This window comes from Stigmatopora argus, chromosome 1 (assembly GCF_051989625.1).
Source record: "Stigmatopora argus isolate UIUO_Sarg chromosome 1, RoL_Sarg_1.0, whole genome shotgun sequence".
NCBI classification, from domain to species: Eukaryota; Metazoa; Chordata; class Actinopteri; order Syngnathiformes; family Syngnathidae; genus Stigmatopora; species Stigmatopora argus.
The window spans coordinates 27,157,155-27,172,649 of NC_135387.1; the positions used below are offsets into that span (position 1 = coordinate 27,157,155).

Here is a 15,495-nt window from a genome sequence, read left to right on the forward strand (position 1 = left end):
CGGGCATACAACTTGAATCGTTCGACCGTCAGTACCATTTATAAATATAAAGATCGAGCAGCAGGACCCAAATATTGAACGTTGCACAAAGTTTGCAAATCAATTGAATGATGCCATACAGTGCTACCGCATCATTTATGATGAAAAAAAGAAAACTGCAATCGCCATTAGATAGCTTCTTTCGGCCAGTTTCTAGTAAATCTCTCTCTCTCTCTAATGTATGTATACAGTACTGTATGTATTCTCTCCATTTTATTAAATGTTTTTTTCAGTACAAACCAATGTGTGTTACTTATACAAGCCTTAAACATACAAATGCACTTATATAAACCTTCAATATACTTATAAAGGCCTTAAATATAAATTCTAATACAAAATATAGCACTGAGCAACTTACAAACAAATTCAACTTATGAACAATCGCTCGGAACCTAACTCGTTCGTAAGTAGGGGAGCGTCTGTACTCCTCTTGTATTAGCGATCGCTCCGCCATTCGCACTGACTAACGGGGAAAAAAAACATTGAAAAAAATCCAACGCTCCGCCCAGTGCTCTTAGAGACATTACAAAGAGGGATTTGCGGGTTGAGAGACAGTTTCCATGATATTCTTATGAATGGAGTTCAGAACTTTTCGTTGTCCGCCTTGATTCAAAGCATGTTTTCCCATTCGGATAAGTGCTAAATGAATGAATGGAGGGATGTCTTGACAAGTCCCATGATTCTTCTGGCCAACCTATCGAGGTCAAAAGCTTTCGGGGAAATGGCCTACACGGCTTTAAAATTTGGACGAGATCAGCTGAAAAACACGGCGGATGTCAATCCCACGGTATTTACGAGTTCAGGGTTAATCAGCTAATTGGCCAAGCAATCGCTCACTGACTTTTTGTCCAAACATTAAAATTTGTCTTGTAACATGTAACGGGCCAAAGAGTTTTAAGAGCAAGCCATTGGCATCGCAAATACTAAAATGTAATAAATCTAATGGCCCATATAAAAGTATGATTTGGTGGATTTTACACATCTGTGAATGTTAGTGTTGGTGTGTTTTCAATGACATTGACGGCTAAACACAGATTTAACAGATGTTCTCGTCCTGATAGCTCAAATATGACATTAATATTCATTAAAAATAGAGATCAAGTCAACATTATTTTTTTTGCCAGTGCTCAAGTGTTGAATATCAAACATAATCAAATATGTAATCTGTTTTTTTATAAGTTCTCTGTCTTTGCTGGATATGAATCTCATTATTGTCGCTCTTTCTTCACTAGGCTGTGAATTTAGTCATTTCTTATCTTTGGGTGAGAGATCAGATTTCCTTGTCGACCATTCATTTTGTTTTGCCTCGCTTTTTTTTTGTATGACATCAACTCATCTTTGGAGGCGGGTCACATTATTTATTTTGCTCTCCCCCAAAATTTCTTGAGAACATATATTTTTTTTAAAAGACAGACCAACTTATCTTGAAACGATTCACCGCCCAAAAACACTTGATTTCTGTTATTGTGGCTGACGGTGGTCCAACCTCTTAATCTCACCTCTTTTTTTAATTTATTTTTTTAAACAAGGCCTGGTCGGTTTAAATACATATTTCTTTCACCATAATAAATACAATTTGCCTGTCTTCCGCAGTATGAGGTGCAACTAAAATACCTATCAATGGGCCTAATATATGGATCAATATTGCTTAAGCATGGTATGAAATTCTCTTTAGCTCCATTTGGTGGGTGTATAACAAAATCCTCAACCTACTCCTCCTAGTCCTACTCCTACTCCACTAACACTACTACCACTACTCCCATGACCACTACTGCTACCACTACTACCATGACCACTACTGCTACTACTACTACTACCACTACTACTCCTATTCCTCCTCCTCCTCCTCCTCCTACTACCACTACTACCATGACCACTACTGCTATCACTACTACTACCACCACTACTACATGACCACTGCTACCACTACTACTCCTACTCCTATTCCTCCTCCTACTACTACTACCACTACTACCATGACCACTGCTACCACTACTACTACTCCTCCTACCTCTACCACTACTCTTACGCCTTCTACTCCTCTTACGCCTCCTACTTCTCCTCCTACTACCACTACTACCATGACCACTACTGCTATCACTACTACTACCACCACTACTACATGACCACTGCTACCACTACTACTCCTACTCCTATTCCTCCTCCTACTACTACTACCACTACTACCATGACCACTGCTACCACTACTACTACTCCTCCTACCTCTACCACTACTCTTACTCCTTCTACTCCTCTTACTCCTCCTACTTCTCCTCCTACTACTCCTCCTACCTCTACCACTACTTTTACTCCTTCTACTCCTCTTACTCCTCCTACTTCTCCTCCTACTACTCCTACTGCTACTCGTGCTACTCCTACTGCTACTGCTACTCCTCCTACTGCTACTGCTACTCCTCCTACTCCTACTGCTACTCCTACTACTCCTACTACTCCTACTACTCCTACTACTCCTACTGCTACTACTCCTACTGCTACTGCTACTTCTACTGCTACCGCTACCTCTACCACTACTAATCCTACTACTACCTCTACCACTACTACTACGACCACTACTACCGCTCCCACTCCTACTACTACAATGACTACAACTACTACTACGACTACCACTACTACCGCTCCCACTCCTACTACTACAATGACTAAAACTACTACTACTACCACTTCCACTCCTACTACTACTACTACTACTATTCCCCCTCCTCCTCCTACTCCTACTACTACTACACTACCACTGCTACTGGGCCTTCTATATAAAACTACTTTTACATTTTTCCATTCATTGAAGGTGCACCTTATACTCCATTGTGACTTTATAGTCAGGAAATTCCAGTACACAAAAAAAACAATGATTTCAGTCTGACAGAATGTGAAATGTAAACAGTAGCAGTAAAATGACTTTCCTTATACCCGGCCGCCGCCATTGCATTTTAAAACTGTTGTCTTATTAAACTTCCATATCTCCATACATCTTTTTTTATCTTTTAAAACTCGCCGGGCGTATTCACAAAAGTCAACAGTGAAGTCTGACTTGGTCGAGGCTGTACATTATTTATGAATGATGTGTTTACGTAGGCTACACTTGCTTTATTCCCTGTCTGCGCCGCCAAATGCAAATATTCATGCATGACCTAAGAATATCTATGAAAACGTGTAAACGGCCCATCTCAGGGGTCCCGTTACTTTTCCTCACTGCAGTAACATTGCCCTCGAGGTGAAGATTGAACGCCTGAATGAGCCAAGCTTGCTCGAGGCTGCTTTCTGTCAAGGCCAGTCATCGTAGCCCAAATAATTGTTTTTGTTTCTTTGTTGACAATCGGTTTGGGTGATACGCTAACCCCCAAAAGTAGCATGTACATCGGAGTAAAGGACTAACAATATTACACCGTGTGTGGTCGATTGGTCGCCGGCCGATTGGTCGCCGGTCGATTGGTCGCCGGCCGATTGGTCGCCGGTCTTTTGGTCGCCCCGACCACGACAACGGGCGACCAAAAGACCGGCGACCAAAAGACTGGCGACCAAAAGACCGACGAGCAAAAGACCGGCGACAAAACAAGGTAAAACAACACGGTCTACGCATCAATAAAAGCCAAAAATGGCCATGAGCAGTTTGACTGAGCCCACGTGTGAGTGTAGAAGAGTTTGTATGTACATGCGTTGTCCCTTTAAGAAGCTACGTCCGTCAGGGTCAAGAACAAGTTCTCCAACAAAAAACAATAAAAGTCCGGGAAATTTGGAGCTAATAATTACTAGGGCATTAAGTATGACTAAATAGTAATTCGCAGTTTGTATTTACGGAATTTGAGCAACCATTTAAATGATAATTATCAATAACCTTCCGGGCAACCAAAACACCGGCGACCAAAAGATCGGCGACCAAAAGACCGGTGACCAATCGACCGTGTACCTGTGCATTAGTCACAGGACAGGAATTCTTTGTTGATATCTTTTGTCTTAGCGTATTGTTAGCGCTTTAAAGATGTCTTTCATTGTTTTTTTTTTTTTTTAGCGTGAAGCTATTGGGGTTAAAAAAATTACCGTAATTCCTGGCAACTCAATGGATTCACTATCGCGAATTTGCAACATCGTGGTTTGGATCTGCCAAATACATATGAAGTTTATATATATTTATATATAGTAAATATTTGCTGAAAATGTTAATTTCCATCATGTTTGAAAGATTAAATATGTCACAACTGAGCTTGACTTCATCTTTTCTGAGTTGATTTCTTAAAATCGCCTTGACCTACTTAAAAAAATATATTTTCCTCTACATTTTAGTCAGACTTTCCAATTTATAATAACACGATCTCCGAGAAGGGATTTAAGGGTGTCTTTGCTAGAAGAAAAATCTGGATTTCTTTTTGAGACCCTTTTGTTTTTCTGTATGTCTTTTGACAGAAATTGAGCTCCAAGGGACTTCCTTCCATCTCGCAATCTCATTTCGCTTTTCTTTCTCTTTGTCAGAAAATGGGAAGAGAATCAATTTGGAATCCCATCAAAAGGCCGAGGCAGAAAAAAAACGTTTAATTTGGACATCTGTCGGGAAGAAAGTCCACTTCTGCATTACCTGCAGTTTCTGGACTCCCGTCTCTGTTATTACATTTTTTTCACGCAGGCAAACGGCGATGACAGTGGATTTGTAAACATTGAACAAAAGTTCCGTCAAAAATGGGGATCGTTTGAATTGCGTTATGAAGCTATTACCGTCTTATCTGCTTTGGAAAAATATTGCTGACTTACAATGACAGATGGACTCATATTTCTACCTTTCTGTATGTAAATGAGCACGGGATGGTGATGAAGGTTCATTTGAAGAGCGTCAAAACAATCACAAACGTAACGATCCGACACAGAAACGTTTTTTTCTTTCCAAAGGTCTAAAATGTCCTCTAAAATTCAGGACCAAATGCAAGTTTAACCTTTCAAGTGGGAAATGTGCCATGTCAAAATGTCCATTCAATTTTGGCTATTTCTCCCCTCTTTTAAAGGACCTTTGGAATGGAGAATGATCCATAAAAACATAACCAGACCACCACGTCATTTAAAGAATTTCCATATTTAAGAAAAATAGTTGTCTTGGGAAAAAATATGTAAAAGACGAAGGCGGAGCTTAGAGTAAGGTGTCAAACATTCGGCCCGCAGGCAAGAAGCGGCCCGCTAGAGGGTCCGAATCTGGCCTGTGGTGGTCTTCTATCTGACTTTGTAGCTCGTTCATACTGTTCATAAAAAAATTAAATGCTTTGGCTAATAACCCTGCAATAAATACTGCTTTAATGTTGGATAGCTTTGTTCAAATTACGAAAGTAAAATACATTTTGCACTCGCTTGTGAAAATATGCAATTAGGACACCACCAATTACCGTATTTTCTCGCATATTAGCTGCCTTTGTGTATAAGCCACACCCTTAAAATTGCCTTAAAATCGCCTTAAAATTGTAGAATTTTACAATTTCTCTCGTATAAAATGCCCTCTGATTCACAATTTTCAGCTCCATATTTATGGTTTTAATAGGGGGTACAAATGTGTTACTTTGAAGGGAAAATCTTAAGAAAAAAAATCCATATTTAAGAAAAATAATTATGCTGTTGTCTTGGGCAAAAATATGTAAAAGTGGAAGGCGGAACTTAGAGTAAGGTGTCAAACATTCGGCCCGCAGGCAAGAAGCGGCCCGCTAGAGGGTCCGAATCTGGCCTGTGGTGGTCTTCTATCTGACTTTGTAGCTCGTTCATACTGTTCATAAAAAATTAAATGCTTTGGCTAATAACCCTGCAATAAATACTGCTTTAATGTTGGATAGCTTTGTTCAAATTACGAAAGTAAAATACATTTTGCACTCGCTTGTGAAAATATGCAATTAGGACACCACCAATTACCGTATTTTCTCTCACATTATTTTCGTATTTTCTCTGTGTATAAGCAGCTCCCTTAAAATTGCCTTTAAATGGCCTTAAAATTGTTGAATTTTACAATTTCTCGCGTATAAGCCGCCCCCTGATTCACAATTTTCACCTCCATATTGATGGTTTTAATGGGGAGTACAAATGTGTTACTTTAGAGGGAAAAATTTAAAGAACAATCATCGCACATGGTATTTCTGAGAAACTGTATGAATCAAAATGATCGTCTGCAGGATTACACATTCTGAATAGCTGTTGCCTGCACGTAGACAAATTAAAAAAAGGAAGTCACGTGAGCAGTACAACCAGGAAGCGTGTCCGTAGCGCTCTAGTTTGTCATTCCTAGGTAAGATGGCGGCACCCTGAGCGAGCAATGTCAGTTTTTTCACGTTTTATGCAAGATACGTTTTTTCGTCAAAATACATTTTTGTTTAGCATTTTATCCATTTGTCTTTTCTCTATTTCGAAATAAATGACCGTATTATCTCGTGTGCGGTCGATTGGTCGCCGGTCTTTTGGTCGCCGGTCTTTTGGTCGCGGTCTTTTGGTCGCGGTCTTTTGGTCGCGCCGACCGCGACAATGGGCGACCAAAAGACCGGCGACCAAAAGGGTAAGGGCATTAAGTATGACTAAATAGTAGTTCGCAGTTTGTATTTAGGGAATTTGAGCAACAATTTAAATGGTAATTATCAATAACCTTCTGGGCGACCAAAAGACCGGCGACCAATCGACCGTGTACCGGGCTATCTTGCCTTATGGTGTTTCGTCTTTGTCACCTTGCAGTTTCATGCATTTTAAGTCTGATTTGTGCGCATATAAGCCGTACTCTTGATTCAGTCATTTTTTTAAAGCTACAAATATGGCATATATGCGAGAAAATACGGTATTATTTTTATTTTTTCCCAAAACAAGGATACACTTTTGAGATTTGTCAGTCCCCGACCAATCCTGCCCGAACGTGTCCTTCTTTCACCGAAGCACTGTTTGCCTATAAACTTCAGTGGCACATGATGAGGTCATTTTGTACTCTGACCAAGTGGCATTTTATGATTGATAACCTCATTCTCCTCTCTTCCAGATCCTGTACTTCCACACATCCCTGCGTATGCCCAGCACCGTGTTGGTTCTGGAGCTAGTGGCATTGTCAAAGAGGTCGGATGGTTCGCAACAAGCCGTGGGGCAAGGCTTTACACTTTTGGATCTTTCTCCCAACAAGACAGAGCCTCATGGCGAGAGACGGTGATGAGCCCAATTTAGCTATTTTTAGCAATGGCTGTTTTATGTCTGTGTCCGCAAGACTTTGCAGTACAGAAATGTTTTTTCAGGGTGGCTACTTGAATTTTAAAAATAGGAAAAGTTGGGGGAATGTCATAAAGTAGTGGCAGCCCGGGAAATGAGTGGTTAGCGCGTCGACCTCACAGTTTTGGGGTCGAGGGTTTGATCCCAGGTGGTTTTGCATGTTCTCCCCGGACTTGCTCGGTGTTTTATTCGGGTACTCCGGTTTTCTCCCACATCTTAAAAACATGCATGCTAGGCTAGCTGATTGAACACTCGAAATTGCGCCTAACTATGATTGATTGTTTGTTGTCGTCTGCGATTGGCTGGCAAACAATTCAGGGTTTCCCCCCGCTCAGCTGGGATAGGCTCCAGCACCCCCTGTGACCCCTGTGAGGAGGATAAGCGGTTCAGAAAATGAATGAATGAATGAAGTTGTCATTGTTTCTTTTTGCTTTCAATCTGTAGGCTGAATCTACTTCAGGGCTCACCAAGAATTCTTCTCCATCCTCTGTTGAAGGACGTTGATGACTGTAAGAACCTTTATGTGATTTATTTAAATGCACTTTCAGGATTCTTGTTTACACATGGTGACGCAAAAAATTGGATCTTTTTAACAATACAATGAACCAAACGTGAAGAGGAAATTGAAGCTTTAAAATATGTCTATCAGACCGTGACCGGACGTTTGGTCGCCGGACGTTTGGTCGCCGGACGTTTGGTCGCCCGGACGTTTGGTCGCCCGGGTGAATATAATTTTGAGAGCTGGTTTCAACAGTAGATATTTAAATTTAAACTCTCTCTCTCATGAATATAATTTTGAGAGCTGGTTTCAACAGTAAACTCTCTGTCATGTTGTCAAACGTCCGGTCGACCAAACGGTGCGGTCGACCAAACGGTGCGGTCGACCAAACGTCCGGGCGACCAAACGTCCGGGCGACCAAAGGTCCGGGCGACCAAACGTCCGGGCGACCAAACGTCCGGGCGACCAAAAGTCCGGCGACCAAATGTCCGAGTACACTATCAGACGATGTCTTCCTGTACGCACCAATTCGCTAAGCGGTATGAAATATGAATGCATACCTGTCAATTTATACGTGTTTCCTGTATTTTATACATTTTTTGATCATTTCAATTTGTGTACTTTAGTATGGGATTTTTTTTATGTATGTTTTTTGTAAAACCGATCTTGTTTTAGCCATTTTGGCTCTAATCCAGATCGTCTCGGTCACTAGTAGCAGATGAAAACATAATATATGCTAATATTGTCATACTTTAAGCATGAAATGCACAAATTTCACCCTTTTCATTATATAAATATAGCGTGTCAGCAAGCAATGTACCCTGACAGTCAAGCTGTCAGCGTCATACAGCGACATCTACAGAATCTTGCATTTACTGCATACTGATTGGGCACCCCGTCCACTTTGAAGAAAATTTTAGACTTAAGTGCAGCTTATGTGAGTAAATATGTTCTGCGTTGCATTTGTACGGTTTATTATCGCTTAATAAGGGGAATTGCAATCGTTAATAAGGGGAGCAATTGGCCGAGGTTGCCAGGTATGTGAATGAAGGAAAGCTAGTGGTGTTTCAGTGGGAGCAAGTGTGCACATTGGAAAGTTATTTTGTAGTCTACTGTAATACAAATGTTACCGGAGTCAAGCATTTGAGTCGCAATCCTGTCGGGGCTTGGCTTTAATCTCATTGTGTTAAAAGGCAGTGTGCTAAAAGTCAAACTATAAATTACAAAACACTGTAGTGTAATGCCGTATGAATAACAATGCGCTCAGTGAGCGTGCATGGTTTGCCGTCTTGGCTATCATGTCCCATGAATATTAGAAAGGCATCTTTCAAATGGACTCTTACATGACTTTAATTATTAAGCACGTGCCTCGTTGTTTCGTCAAACGTTGCTCTTCTGTTTCAAGCGGGAGATCGCTTTTTCCGCCACTCGTTGTGTTTTAGTCCTTTTACGACCTTTCTCTTTTCCCGGGCTTTTATCTTTATCGGCGTGACACCGTGTCAAGATGTGAAACCTTTTGATCGGGGAATTTAAACGGGTGTGGCGTGAACGGAGAAAAGTCGTGTTCCGCCGGATGAGAGTTTTATTTTCGTCGCCGTTTCTGTCCTTTGTGAAAGATTCATGATATATATTATGTGTGTCGTCTGTCCGTCTCGAGGGGACGAGACTGGAAGAAAGCCGCTTAATCAGAGGGGCTTAGACCCAGGTGTTTGTGATTGACATCAACCCTTGTCTGTGTATTTAAACCCTGTGGTTTGGTATGTCTTCACAATCTGAACATAAACGCAATATGGCGTCATGGTACAGGGGAGCTATGCTAATTCCAGGTTTAAAATAGTGCGCAGAATGGAGCCATTTTTAGTTGAAGAAATACAGAAATGTAAGAAAAATATATTAAATTCAGGCGAATGTGATGGTGTTGGTAACATTGAAAGATTTCAAGTTGGCCCTTGTGCCTTTTGGGCTGTTAATAAAGTCAACCAAAATGATTTTCTTACTATTTTTGTCAATTAATGACGTCGGGACAGCCAATGTTGTCAAAATTTCAATCCGTTTGTGTGCCTTTTGTATGCAATAAATTCAAGATTCTATAGATTCTGACGGTACTCGGACGATTCGCCAAAAGACGTTTTGCCGACGGACAGCGGGGGGCAGTACATGCCCTTGTTATTCCTAAATGAATGTTATCTGTAACGGGCCGTATATGGCCCGCGGGCCGAGGTTGAAAAACATGTACACACACGATCCGGGGGCGGGGCGAGCGTTTCGGCGAAACGTCCGTTCGGCGAACTGTCCGTCGGCCAAACGTCCGTCGGCGAAACGTCTTTCGGCGAATCGTCCGGTCACGGATTCTGACAGCTAAACTGTCTGGGTACATTGCTTGCTGACGTGCTATATTTATATAGTGAAAAGGCGGACGTGTGAAAGGGGGATGCGCGTGCGCATATCATGCTTAAAGCATGACAATATTAACAGTCGATGATGGCGTTTTCGTCTGATAACAGTGACCGAGAGGTTCCGGATTAGAGCCGAAATGAGTAAAATGAGATCGATTTTACAAAAAACATATTTAAAAAGAAATCCTGTACAAAAGTTTTTACCTCGCATACACAATTTGATATGATCAAAAAAACCCCGCATAAAATCCAGGAAAAACTTTGAAGTTGACAGGTATGCATCTGTATTGTATCAGGGAATATATTTTAATGTATTGCAACTTTCTCAAGTGGATTGTTTTACTAGGGTTGAAATTGAATTGAATTGATTTCCTTTATTGTTATTGTACAAGTACAATGAGATTTAAAGGTTCACCTTATACAAAATTCTAGACAATAAAAATGAAACACGGTAGAAAAGTCACTCACGGTGTCGTAGCTACGCCGTCTTTAGCCCAAGATAAAAATGAGCACTGCTAAGATTGAAGTAAATGTCAGAGAATATTACTGATTGATACGCATCTGCCAATTCTTGGCTTTGTTGTGTTGAAAGATCCAATCCATTTCAGTGTTTGACATTTTCACTATTTTGGTGCTCTTTTACTGTTTTACCGGACTGTTATGGAGAGTTAAAAGATTGAAGGAGCGGAGCAAACCACCATTTTCTCACATTTCATATGAGCTCCATTTTGCGTCGACGACTGGGACTGTTACGAACGACGTGCTCGAAAGAAGACATCGAGCTTATCACTCAACCCCAAATCACGTTCAGGCTGCGCTCGTCTTTCCGGAGAGACGCATTTTTTCAAATTTGAATGCTGTCATTTCAGTAAAGACCTGGAAAATGATACTCGCGGTGCGAGAGAATATTAAAGCAAGGTAACTGACAGGCAACTGAAATGCTGAAATATGAATGTCTTGGCTGTCAAGTCATAAGGAGCCTTGCACCTGAAAATATTACACCGACGCAACGTGGAGGTGGATCATTCTAACCTTGTGTGTCGCTCTAGGAGGCGGCACTGTAACTGTTAAGTGGAATACCATGTACACCTTACTTCAGTACTAATGTGTACATGATATTCCACTCAGTAAGTCTTTGTCCATCTCTTGCGTCCATGTCGAGGCCAATTTTGAGTGGATACTTGTTGGTTCTTACGGCTGATTCGTGACGACAACATCTGTTCTCAATACATGATTTTTAAAAACTTTTTATTCCAATGTTTTTCAAAAGTATTCGAACAAATGTTGAAATGAACTTTAGGATTACAGTATATACCCTGCTTTGTTCTGTATAAGCGAAAGACCACTCTAAAGCAGAACCAAAATAAGGAAGACACATGTCTAAAGATCCCAGGTGGGGCCTCTCTGGGTGGAGATTGCCTGCGTGGGTTTTCTACAGGTACAGTGGTACCTCGACATATGATCTTAATCTGTTCCGGGACTGAGATCGTATGTCGAGCTTTTCGTAACTCGAGCGAACGTTTCCCATTGAAATGAATTGAAAACCAATTAATTTGTTCCAACCCTCTGAAAAAACACCAAAAACAGGATATTGGATTGGAAAAAATGTTTTATTTATTCTAATTCGTCATCTATTAACAAAGGTACACATAACTAGTGGTTTGATAGTAATAAAATGTGTTTAATATAACTAAAATTGGGCGGATTTTGCCGACGTGAGAGAGAGACACGCAGAGGGGGCGGGTTGGGGTTTCGGGGGGACTTTCCACGACAACGCACTCGTAAACGGAACAAACACATTTAAATTAACTTGGATTAATATATACAGACACTCAAACATACGTTTAATGTAACTTTACACAAAACTGAATTCCAACTTAAAAAAAAAAAAATTCAACCTTCGTTCTGGGCGGGTTAGCTGTTTGCCACGCCTCCACCCTCACGTTCGCTATCGATTGGCTATTTGCTGTTGTATTCCCTTCAAAATATTCCAAAAATGATGCAGACAAATGTCCTCACAATAGGATAACACACGACCACTTGCCAACGAGAAGTAGTCTTGAATGAGCGATTGCGGGAGCTAACAGGCTAAGGAAAGAATAACAGCCTACCCACGTATTGATTGTGGGTAATGAAGTTTTATTCTGAGAAAGGGTGCCATTGGCTATCTGTGTTGTGTGCACAAGTATACTTCATTACCCAGAAATCCCTCTTTTTGCCCACGGATGCGCGTTGTGCGTTTTCTGGTTGAAACTCGTCTGAATAAATCGTTCGGTGCTCGTAGATATCTGTTATACACGAAGAGATGAGGCAAAAAAAGTGTGCTACAATGATTGGATTCGATTGGATAACTTTATATAAACAGCCTCTCATGTCATGGCCATCTGGCTTGGTCGCATCTCGAAATTTTGATCGTATCTAGGGTGAATTATTCGATCGAAATTTTCATCGTACCTCGAGCATGTCGTAGGTAGAGCTGATCGTAGGTCCAGGTACCACTGTACTCCGGTTTCCTCCCACATTCCCAAAACATGCATGCTAGGCTGATCGGACACTCTAAATCGCCTCTAGCTGCGAGTGATGGGTTGTTTGTCTTCTTGTGATCTGCGTTTGGTTGGCCGCTGATTCCGTGTGTCCCCTGGCTCTGTCCCGAAGTCACCTGGGATAGACTCCGGCACCCCATGCAACTATTCAGGATAAAGTGGTTAAGAAAATGGATGAATGACTGAAGTCGCAAGAGACACAAGTTGCCAATGGAACTTAATACTGCATTTTCTCGCATATAAGCCGCATTGTAACTAAAAAAAAAATATGACTGAATCAAGGGTACGGCTTATATGCACACAATACTTTACAGCGTTGCTATACTCTTTTTCACCAGTAAATGTCGGCAAATTAACATTTACTATTTGTTGGTTATTTTCTGTTTTGCAGTAGGAAAACAACCATCACCGGATGAATGACTAACTTATGATATTCACCCTAATAATGTGCTTTTGATTCATACACTAGCTCAGAAATACCATGGGCGATCATTTTTTGTTAAAATTTTCCCTTCAGAGTAACACATTTGTACTCCCTATAAAAACCATGAATATGGAGGTGAAAATTGTGAATCAGGGGGCGGCTTATATGCGAGAAATTGTAATATTCAACAATTTTAAGGCGATTAAACTGTTTGTGGAATAATTTGGACACCTTTGTTATAGAGTATGCTTTTTTTGTTGTTGCTTGATCTTGCGACTTAGTTTTTTAAACAATACTGTTTGTGACAAGTTTCTATTCAGCAAATCAGTTTGTCTTTATCATGCAAATCTCTGAACAAAAATAATAAAGTGTAGCCCAATTGTTGTGGTTGCAGACAGTGATCATCTGAAAACGATTGATGAAGCACATTTGGAATGCACGCTAAAAGGACATCCTGCTCTGGCTCCCATGATGCACCTCCTTCCAGAGAATGTCCTCGTGTCCAGGAATGAGAACATCCCTGGACTTGCACCTTCTCCAACAGGTAAACACTGTTCCTTATAACATTGTATTCGCAATGAGTCGCCAACCCGCACATTCATCACACCAATTCTTCTTATGAGGGGTGTAACGGTACACTAAATATGTCATATCAGTCCAATTTTGTTAATTTTCAAATTTGTTTAGCTTTTTTTGCACCTATTTCCGCAAAAATTGGGGTGCCTTTCATCATTTTTAAAGGGTTTATAGTGGCTTGTATTAAAGATTGTGGAACGGATTGTGCTAATTCAATGTCAAATGCTGGTCTACTTACGAAAAATCTAAACAAGTTCTGGAACCAATGAATTTCGTAAGTAGAGCTACCGCTGTACTCCTATTACTCCGTTGAATATGGTACTCGGACGTTTCGTCTCAAAGACGTTTGGTCCCCGGACGTTTGGTCGAACGGACGTTTGGTCGAACGGACGTTTGGTCGAACGGACGTTTGGTCGAACGGACGTTTGGTCGAACGGACGTTTGGTCGAACGGACGTTTGGTCGAACGGACGTTTGGTCGAACGGACGTTTGGTCGAACGGACGTTTGGTCGAACGGACGTTTGGTCGAACGCACGTTTGGTCGAACGGACGTTATTGTTGAAACCAGCTCTTAAAATTATAATCATGAGAGAGAGAGAGTGAGTTTAATATCTAAATATCTAATATCAAAATATCAAAATATCAACAGTAAACTGTCATAATTTGACAGCGAGCGAACCCGGCGACCAAACGTCCGGTCGACCAAACGTCCGGGGACCAAACTTCTTTCGACGAAACGTCTGGTCACGGTTGAATATTTGAGCTGTTTGAACCCACAAGTTCAAAAGAACTACCATATTTTGCCCTTTAATATACCCTGGTATATTGAATGAATTTTGCTTTTTTGAGCCTCCCGTTTGTGCGGCATTTAATATACCCCTGCCATTTAATATAGCCGGTTATATTAAACGGCAACTCAGCTTTTTTGGCAAGATTTGTATGGTGTTCATGGGAGCATAATTATAGATACTTAAGTTCATTAAAATTCCCAGTCAGACTTTATTCAGCAGTAAGTAGTTTTAATCTGAGCAGTAATTAGTTTTAGCCTGCAAAACCTTGATGCACCCCGTCATAGCATAAAGAGTGCGTAGTGGATCGTACCTTCCCGTTTGTGCGCCATTTAATGTAGCCCTGCCGTTTAATATACCTGGGTATATTAAATGGGAGGCAAACAAAGTTGTTCCCAGTTTGAAGTCCAATTCCAAAGCATGAGAAAACCTTCAACGATGATATGAACCAACCACCACCCCAAAAAAATGACTTTAAGGCTATTGCCGTGTACTTTTCACAGTTCATACCTCCAGCCTCTTTGAGAACTTTTTTCAATCACAACTTGAAATGTCTAAAGTGCTCAGGAAGTGAGTTACTCAGAGGGAATGCAATGAAGTCTGTCCGTGCGCAGCTGCAATCATTGGGAGTTTGTCCAAGGTATGGTAACAGGCTAATCCTCGTCATGTTCTGGCTCTGTGAGCACCGGAGACCCTAGCTGCCTTTTAAAAGGCTCCACCCGGTGAAATTCACACCAGTATTCTCTGGAGAAAAGCGCTGCAATCAAATGCGTCGCGGTTACATTTACGACTCCCGAAGAGATTAAAACCACAGGCTTGAACTGTCGCGTCGGAGAGGTGCTTTTGTTTTCTCGGGTTCTCTTTAGCCAAATAAAAAAAAAACATCAGTCATTTCTTTTTTTGTAGTCGCAGGCGTTTCACAGCACGGCGCCAAACAGACATAGTTACCGCTCTCAGAAAAACAATAATTTGAGAAAACTGTAATCCCTCAAATATCGTGGATAATGTAGAT

General features: G+C 41.1%; 1 protein-coding gene across 2 annotated transcripts in view; it reads left to right on the forward strand.

Annotated features, from left to right (window-relative positions):
* Positions 1 to 15,495, forward strand: part of nphp4 (nephronophthisis 4) — a 166,294-nt gene that overhangs the window by 10,479 nt on the left and 140,320 nt on the right. For both annotated transcript variants that reach the window (XM_077613815.1, XM_077613806.1), the window contains exons 3-5: positions 7,037 to 7,197; positions 7,702 to 7,766; positions 13,514 to 13,663. In XM_077613815.1, coding sequence (XP_077469941.1) covers positions 7,037 to 7,197; positions 7,702 to 7,766; positions 13,514 to 13,663 — 376 coding nt within the window. The remainder of the gene's footprint in view (positions 1 to 7,036; positions 7,198 to 7,701; positions 7,767 to 13,513; positions 13,664 to 15,495) is intronic.